The following is an 8404-nucleotide window of genomic DNA, read 5'->3' on the forward strand; positions in this document are numbered from 1 at the left end:
CCTAGAGGAGGGTCTTCCAACATGCAATCTAAAGTTAAGCAGCAAGGGGTCAGTCAGAGATGGCCAGTTTCGCAAAGCCCGAGTTTTTTAATCCAGTATTCTTCCGGTATCTTAAAAAAATTTCAGATAAAAAAAAAGCGTCACTTGTCTCAAGGCATTTTCACGCGAGAAAGAACGACGAACCGAACTCTTCCGGCAGAGGAAGCGCAAACGTCATCAACTGCCGCCCCACCGGCGCCGGGTACCTGATAGCGCGCCCACGCCCGCGCCGGCCTCTTGGCCCCGCCCACCGCGGTGGAGGGCCGCTGGGACGGTCGCCGGACCGGGGCCTCTGGCCCCGTGAAAACTTCCGTCGTGGGACCCAAGGGGGAGGGCCATGGGCGGTCTCGGAAGTGACGCAGAGGCGCACCCTCCATTTTGTAGAACGCTAGAGCAGCTAAGTGCGTCAGTTGTGGAGAGACATAGACGAGTTGAGTCCTGGTCTGTGGGGAGGCAGACGGCTCCGTCGCAGACTACGGACCTCTCTTGGGTCTCTGCAGCCAAAGATCCTGTCCGGTAGGTGAGTGGCTCACTTTGAGGGAATGGCTTCTCGGATCGAGGCTTCTTCATGGCCACTCAGATCGCGGGTGGCCAAGGCTGCTCTCTTTGCGGAGGACGGCATCCAATGAGCGCAGTTTATCCGAGGTGGGCGCTGGGGCACGTCTCCCTTTGGGTATTGTTTGAGGGGAAGTGAAGGTGGAAGGGCGGTTTTGGTTGGTCCTTTTATGCGGACGGGTAGCGTGCCCTTCCCTGCCTCTTCACTAGCCGAAACCTTGGAGTGGTGGGCTTTCCCTGGGGTGTGGTTCGGGGTTTCTGTGGGCGGGCACGGTGACTCCGAACATTGGAGTCGGGGGAGGGGGCGGGGGAGAACGGACCTTGGCATGGGCGGCCCTTCCCACCGCGGCTCTGCGGTCGCCATTTTGTGGCTGCCTAGCGTCCGTCTGCCGCCTTGTGCGCAGGCGCGGCCGTGGCGTCGCGAGATTCCGGCTTCCACCCGCTGTGACGCTCCCGAGAGGCGGCGACGAGCGCGAGGCCTGTCGCCATTGGGCTGGCCTTGCGGAGGGCGGGGCCCGCCCCGCCCGCACTTCTCGGCCTTTCCTAACTGCGGCAGATGGGAGGGGGCCAGAAGAGCCGGGGAGAGTGTGAGGCTGCGCAGTTCCAGAGGCGGCAGTGGGCGTTGCGGTTGCTGCGTTCTGGGCCCAGGGAAGGATCGTGTTGAGAGCCGAGTTTTAATTTTGTCTGCAAGGGACCTGGCCTAATAAGAGGCACTCTTGGCAGTCTTGTTTATAACATCATCCGGTAAACATTTTATTTTATGCCGTTCATGATTTTGACCCCTTGACTAGGCATTCCTTTGACATTCACTTGTATTATCTCAATTGAACTCTTTTTCTAACAGGGAATAATTAGCCGGGCATCATGAGTGGCTGTCGAGTATTCATCGGGAGGCTAAATCCGTCAGCCAGGGAAAAAGATGTGGAAAGATTCTTCAAGGGATATGGGCGAATAAGAGATATCGATCTGAAAAGAGGCTTTGGTTTTGTGGTAAGTATTTGAAACTGGTTGGATTATCTGTTGTTAATTTGATAAGGATTATTGATCTTAGAGTCCAGGTAGAGTATCTTTATGCAGCCTTAAGGCAGTGAATTTTCTTACAAGAACTTCACTGCCGACTGCTGCGGTGCAGCTACTGCTGACTGGAGGGGAACCACTCCTGGTCTCTTGTCAGTTAGGCTTCCTAATCTATATGGCACTGTCATGAACATATTTTTCCCATCCGTGTTTTCAGTGCTCTTGACGTGTAGCATGCACTGTGCTAGACATATTTTCTTTATGCTTATGTTAGGAATTTGAGGATCCTAGGGATGCAGATGATGCTGTATATGAACTTGATGGAAAAGAACTGTGCAGTGAAAGGTGAGAATCTTAGTTTTGTAATTAGCATTGTGAAAGAGAAGATTGGTTTGGTGGGATATTTCTTACATAGCATATGGAGGTAGTGAAGATTTTTCTCCCCTTTCTGTAGGGTTACTATTGAACATGCTCGGGCTCGATCTCGTGGTGGAAGAGGTCGAGGACGCTATTCTGACCGTTTTAGCAGTCGCAGACCTCGAAATGATAGACGGTATGTGTGGTGGGGGGCTGTTTTGAATAGTTTGTATTGTATGAGTATTTAGCAACAGTGATTCTGGTATTTACCAGAAAGTCAGTGTTCTTAATTCTGTGTCAGTCTGCTGTTTCTGTTAATCTGTATAATCATGAAATAATTAAGAAATAGTCGAAGTCATTTGACTGACTTGTTATAACTGATTGATTAAACTTGCTCATAGTTGAGCAAAATAAGTGCACATTGCTGTATTTCTTCCATTGTGAGTACCTGTTTTCTTCTTCAGAAATGCTCCACCTGTAAGAACAGAAAATCGGCTTATAGTTGAGAATTTATCTTCAAGAGTCAGCTGGCAGGTTTGTAGAAATTCAGTTTTGAGATAGTTTAATGTGGCTTTTTTAAAAAACTAGTGGAATGGGTAGCTAATGTTTTATAAATATTTTATTAAAAGTAATTTTATATTTAACTAATGGACTTAATTGTAATTTTAAAATTTTAATTAAATGTAATTGGGGGATATTTCAAATTTTAATATTAGTGATCAAATGTAAATGTTTTGAGGATATTTTTTCTTGTTTTTAAAATCAATTTTAACCAAATATTAAACCCTTTATTTGCCAGCCTATCTGTGTCGTTGGCCTTATGACGAGGAGTGCCTGTGGGTTATCCTAATCGTTGTCTTGGTCACTCTTGGTTGGGCCTGGTTGACTTTGCCAGTCAGCTCCTACAGTGATCAGTTGGCCACCTCTAGATCTGTGTTTGCCGGTCTAGACGTAATCGGGGCACTTACTGAAGTGCCAGGTCGCAGCGATCCCAGAGCGCTGATAACGTGATCTGATTCCTAAGTTGAGAGCTGTCCACGTGTAACGCTTCCGAATAAGAGGTCCTGACCGAAAAGAGTTGAAAGATACGAAATTAGTTGGTCGTTGGAATCCTGTTCGCATAAAGTGGTCCTTGGTAACTGCACAAGAGTAGAACCTGTCTGCATCCGCCAATAGTCTGCTAATAGGGAGGGATGTGCGATTAAAGGCTTCCATCGATTGGGTAGTATCCTTCGAGTGGGTGGCGAAGAGCCAGTCGGGCATATGTCATGGAGGTTTCTTCGACCGATTAACGGTTTGCTGCTTGACTAGCCTAGGGAAATAATAATAAAGGTAAAGTAAACTTTTTTAATGACATATGGGGCACAAAATAACGTGTCTTGTAAATATTCTGTTTTTAAATATAAAGTTCCTACTTTAGTCTTTACTTTTAAAATATGTACTGTTTCTTTTTGTTTGTTCTTTTTGTTTTGTTTTTTGTTTGTTTGTTTTCCTTTTGTATTGAGCTCAGTATAGACTAATACTACTTAATGTTAAAATCTGAATTTCCTGTAGCATTTTGCTTAAAAGCAATATGCTCTTTGCTTATTTCGTGCCCTGACCTAGATTAATTTTTGAATTCTGATAGAATACAAGTGTGGTAAATGCCATGTTTGTACTTTATCTAACATCTTCCCTTTCAGTAGTCTTGTTTTTATGCTATGTTGTTTGTGTGTCCTGTTTCCACTTCTCTGCTTAACACAGTTGTCTTGCGTTAAGGATCTCAAAGATTTTATGAGGCAAGCTGGAGAAGTAACCTTTGCAGATGCACATCGACCTAAATTAAATGAAGGGTGAGTATATACTAAAGATTATAAGCCTTTAAAATCTTGGAAATTTTACTGTGAATGTTCTGAGTACTTGAATTTGCACATGTTCTTGGTTCTCAGGTTAGTTTGCTTCCCCTGGGACATTTGGCAATCTGGCATGTGGACATAGTCTAGGGGTGTTGTGGGAAAGCCCCCCTGCCAAAGACTTGTGTAGCTTAAAATGTCAGCAGTAATATGAGGATGAGAAATCTTGCTCTAATGCCATGTTATCCATCAAGAATTAAAGACTTGGCATAGCAATAGCAAAATGAACATAGAAAAGGTACTGAATCTAGGTTTTTATAGCACGTACTGTAGGGTGTACATAACTTTACAAATGTTTTTTTTTTTTTTTCCTTCGCATTGTAGGGTGGTTGAGTTTGCCTCTTATGGTGACTTAAAGAATGCTATTGAAAAACTTTCTGGAAAGGAAATAAATGGGAGAAAAATCAAATTAATCGAAGGCAGCAAAAGGCATAGGTATTTCTCTTAATATTTTTCTGTCAAAAGTTTTATTTAATAGATTTGTAGGGCCTGCTGCTTATGTTGTATTTTTATCCCTCCCCAGTAGGTCACGAAGCAGGTCCCGTTCCCGGAGCAGGAGTTCCTCTAGGTCTCGTAGCCGGTCTCGTTCTCGGAGTCGCAAGTCTTACAGTCGCTCTAGGAGCAGGAGTCGGAGCCGGAGCCGGAGCAAGTCCCGTTCTGTTAGTAGGTCCCCCGCACCTGAGAAGAGCCAGAAACGTGGTTCTTCAAGTAGATCTAAGTCTCCAGCTTCTGTGGATCGCCAGAGGTCCAGGTCCAGGTCCCGATCCAGGTCCAGATCCAGATCCAGATCCAGATCAGTTGACAGTGGCAATTAAACTGTAAATAACTTGCCCGGGGGCCTTTTTAAAAAACAAAAACAAATTCCCAAAGCATACTTGCTAAAAATTCTGGTAAGTATGTGCTTTTCTGTGGGGGTGGGATTTGGAGGGGGGTTGGGTTGGGCTGGATATATTTGTAGATGTGGACCACCAAGGGGCTGTTGAAAACTAATTGTATTAAATGTCTTTTGATAAGCCTTCTGCTCACATTTTTGTGAATGTCTGAAGTATATAGTTTGTGTATATTGACGGAGCTCTTTTATAATTAAAGCAAGTTTAATTTTTTTGTACTAGAAAAAATTTTGAACATTTTAGTTCTTGGTTATTCAAATATGTTAATTCAGAATTAGTTTAATGTGTCAATTAAACTAATTAATAGCTTTGGACACTTAAAAGAGCTCTAAATTTGCTTGTACATAAAGGCTTAATTTGAGTTTTTCTTGTTAGGGTCAAGGGTGTCCTCTCACCCATCCTTTAACAGCTGCCCAGCAAGGACATTAAAGCAGCTGTTTGTTATTGATAATAAAAGATTATAAAACTGATTCTGTCTGTCTGAAGGATGTGTGCTATTTACTCCTCCATCCCCATCTACATTCACCACATTCAGAATTTCTTACAGAGATTTCCTGGAGTCATTTGGTTAGGTTCTTCATTTTTAAAAATTGACGTAGTACTTATGACATTTCTAGGCTACTTAGAAGATGGGCAAAGGAATCAGTGAACTCTTTAGTAACGTGTTGTTGGTGTGTCCTGGACCTCCCATGCCGTTTCCCTTTATCACCACTGTTCTGTTGGCATCAGGGGACTTTGGTTCCTATAGTCAAGGCAAGAGCAGTCCGGGCCCTCACTGGGTAGCTCAGCTGGTTCAGAGCATTGCCCTGTGACATGCCAGGGTTAGGTTTGATCCCTGGTGGGGCACATAGAAGAATCAGCCAATGAATGCATAGGTGGGTGGCACAACAAATTAATGTTTTGTCTGTCTAAAACCAATACATAAGAATTTGAAGAAGACCATTTAGAAAGCAAATTGGACAATCAGTGTTTTGTTTTATGCCTAACTTAAAAGTTGTAATAAAATTGTGGTTAGAGATCTTCATATAAGGTTTTTTTTTGTCTTTTAGATCAATGCATGTGAATACTTTAAAAGGGGTTCATGTACTTTTTCTTGTAGTCCTGAGGCATAGATGTGACAATACCTGTTTAGGGGAAAATGAGTGAAAGCTGCTTAGGGTTCTCTATCTATCTTTATTTCAAGTCTTAAGCTTACTCTCTGTGGATAATGAGCTATTTCTTAACAGGAGTCTCAGAGACTAGATCGTTTTAGTCCTCTGAGTGCTAGGCTAGCATATTTGGTAACTGAGTATCAACATTCATTGAATCTTTAAAACTACTTACTTTGTACCACCCTTTTCCTGGAGGAAATTCAGGGCCAAAGAGAAGAGCAAGTAAATGGACTGGTATTGGAGCCCAGAAAGCCTAAATTGCAGCATTCCAAAACCACACTTTAGTGTTGACCGTGCCCCAGCCCTACAGGGATTTTGAGGAAAGCACTAGAAAGATGGCTTTTGGTTTCCCCAAAAAGATTCAATAGTGGTATGGTAGTTGCTCCTTAGATTTGAAAGCTCTAAGGTGTATGGGTGTGAAGGCCACTTGCCTCTGTATTGAAGACGAATTTGGGCCATAAAGTTGTGAAGGTGATTCTGGGGAGAGTGGTATGCTTGAACTTTGAGGGCACTGGCTTGAAATGGCAGAAGCTCTTTTTTCTTGATGTTCTGAAGGCTGTGTGAGTCAGCCAAGCAGTTGCTGTCAAACGGAGGGGTGATTTTTTTTACCCCCGTGAGCTTTTAAAATCGGTAACTTGGTATGATGTATGTATTTTGACGTTTCACCCCTTTTTTTTCCCTGCCCCTTTACTCCAAAATAGGTAAGTATAAGTGGATTACTGTTGGGTTGGCTAAAACTTCCTTTTTCTGTATAATAAAAGACATTTTTCATTTTCACCAAAAACTTGATTGATTTGGATGCTCTAAGTATGCTGGCTATCTTCCCCGTGGTATAACATTGATTGTCCTCAATTAACATCTCAATATGATTGTATCAGCTTCAACTGGTCTACCTGACTGGAGCATCGTCCAGTGGGAAAATGTCCAGCGTGAAACTTTGCAAACCACTTTTGACACATTTAATCACGTTTGACACAGCACCTTCTCCATTCACTGCACAAATCTTGTTGGGATTTCAGTTGTTACCTTCCTTGAAATATAACACGCTGAAATTGTTGCGTATTTTCTTCCATTTCCAATATTACAATGGCTACACAAACATTCAGTTTGGTTTTTTAAAAATGCACACTGATAGAGCTGTTACAATGTAATACAACAAAACTTTCAAATAAAGTTAAGTGCTACTATAGCCATCTTAAACCAAATGAGCTTGTCCAACCTGATATTAGAAATAATTTGTTACCCACTGAGGCAATAAAGCAAGCCTTTAAACAAATGGAAGAGAAGATGGTGGTTTGAACTGGCAAGTTGGCCCAAATTCTCAGATTGCAGACCTGAGAAAGGAGGAGTGTGGGTGTGAGCCTAAGCAATTTGAGGACCTGTCTTTGACAGGGCGTAGTGCAACTTTTGTGTTCTAGATATTCATCTAGTATTTGGGTAACATCTTTTTTGTCTGCAATGTATTTTAAAGTATAGTTAGTATACAATATAACTTTAGTTTCAGGTGTACAATATAGCAATTTGACATTTATATGCCTTACAACGTGGTGGTGCTCCCTTTGGCAGCATGTATACCTTAAAACATGAGCACAGTAAGTCTAGCGATGTGTCTCCTTGTGGACTCAACCACAATATTATTTCCACGTTTTTTCACCGAGGGTAATATATCTCAAGTCTAGCTTTCCCTTCCTCTAAAAGCTAAACTTGTTCTTCTATTTTGTTGTACTTAACCAAGTTTCCTAGCAAACGATGTCTGTTAGATATCAGAAATTTTAAATAGCTAGGTCAGTGTATAATAGTAAAAAAATAAGTGGCAGACCTTTCAGTGGCCCAAATTAGTGATTCTTCAGTTTGCATTGGTATTGGGAATATTAGTAGTCTTGAACATTTGCCAGACTGACATCCTGAAATTGTCATAGTTTCAGTTGTATCTAATCATTAAATGATAACAAATCACAACTAGTTAGGCGTGGTAAGCAGTTTTCCAGTGTGTGGTGTTCTTTCATCTTTGGCCTAGCGCTTGTTTGCACATGAGCAATACGCAAACATAAACATAATTTCATGGGAGAAAACTTGTAAGAATTCTAATTTGAGTATTTGAATTGAGAAACCACTCTTTGACAGTAGCTTAAACTCTGAATTTTGAGGGAGCATAATGTGGAAACCACTGATAACTAATGAACTAATGGGATAAGACTATATTAGATTAGTGAAACAATTCTGTTGATTTTTATATTTCTTGTTGCCTGGCTCTTGTTAAAGTGTTTCCCTCTACTTCTGGGATTATATGCTTTTATTTCATTATGGCTGAGTGTTTGAGTTTGCCTTGTCTAATTGCTCTTGCATATATATTATCACATTGCTTTTGTATACTTGGTGGTGTGCTCGTATTCTCAGGAGCTTTAATCCCACTAGTGACGTCAAAAGGGAGGGAACGGTATCTGAATTTTTAAGGTTACTAGAAAAGACTTCTGAAGTCTACTAATTCTACAGCTTTCTGAGC

General features: G+C 42.1%; 1 protein-coding gene across 7 annotated transcripts; it reads left to right on the plus strand.

Moving 5' to 3' along the window:
• The first annotated feature begins 403 nt into the window (after positions 1 to 403).
• SRSF5 (serine and arginine rich splicing factor 5) lies at positions 404 to 5220 on the plus strand. 7 transcript variants are annotated; one of them, XM_036011467.1, is made up of 9 exons: positions 408 to 684; positions 999 to 1338; positions 1439 to 1584; positions 1886 to 1956; positions 2066 to 2164; positions 2433 to 2502; positions 3727 to 3800; positions 4185 to 4295; positions 4387 to 5220. In XM_036011467.1, the coding sequence occupies exons 3-9, from the start codon at positions 1459 to 1461 to the stop codon at positions 4673 to 4675; spliced, it is 840 nt and encodes a 279-aa protein (XP_035867360.1). In that variant the 5' UTR covers positions 408 to 684; positions 999 to 1338; positions 1439 to 1458; the 3' UTR covers positions 4676 to 5220. The 7 variants fall into 7 exon arrangements, 6 of the variants coding, with proteins under 6 accessions (XP_035867360.1, XP_028361150.1, XP_028361151.1 ...); XM_028505350.2 differs by having other exon boundaries at positions 410 to 684; positions 4384 to 5220; XM_036011458.1 differs by having other exon boundaries at positions 411 to 559; positions 4384 to 5220.
• The last annotated feature ends 3184 nt before the right edge of the window (positions 5221 to 8404 follow it).

The sequence above is a fragment of the Phyllostomus discolor genome, chromosome 1 (genome assembly GCF_004126475.2).
Source record: "Phyllostomus discolor isolate MPI-MPIP mPhyDis1 chromosome 1, mPhyDis1.pri.v3, whole genome shotgun sequence".
NCBI lineage: Eukaryota > Metazoa > Chordata > Mammalia > Chiroptera > Phyllostomidae > Phyllostomus > Phyllostomus discolor.

Excerpts from the sequence above, each read along its gene's own strand:
- SRSF5 (XM_028505349.2), top strand. The coding sequence starts at position 1,459 with ATGAGTGGCTGTCGAGTATTCATCGGGAGGCTAAATCCGTCAGCCAGG. Across the intron at positions 1,585-1,885 it reads AAAGAGGCTTTGGTTTTGTG|GAATTTGAGGATCCTAGGGA; the intron begins GTAAGTATTTGA and ends TGCTTATGTTAG. Across the intron at positions 3,801-4,184 it reads CGACCTAAATTAAATGAAGG|GGTGGTTGAGTTTGCCTCTT; the intron begins GTGAGTATATAC and ends TTCGCATTGTAG.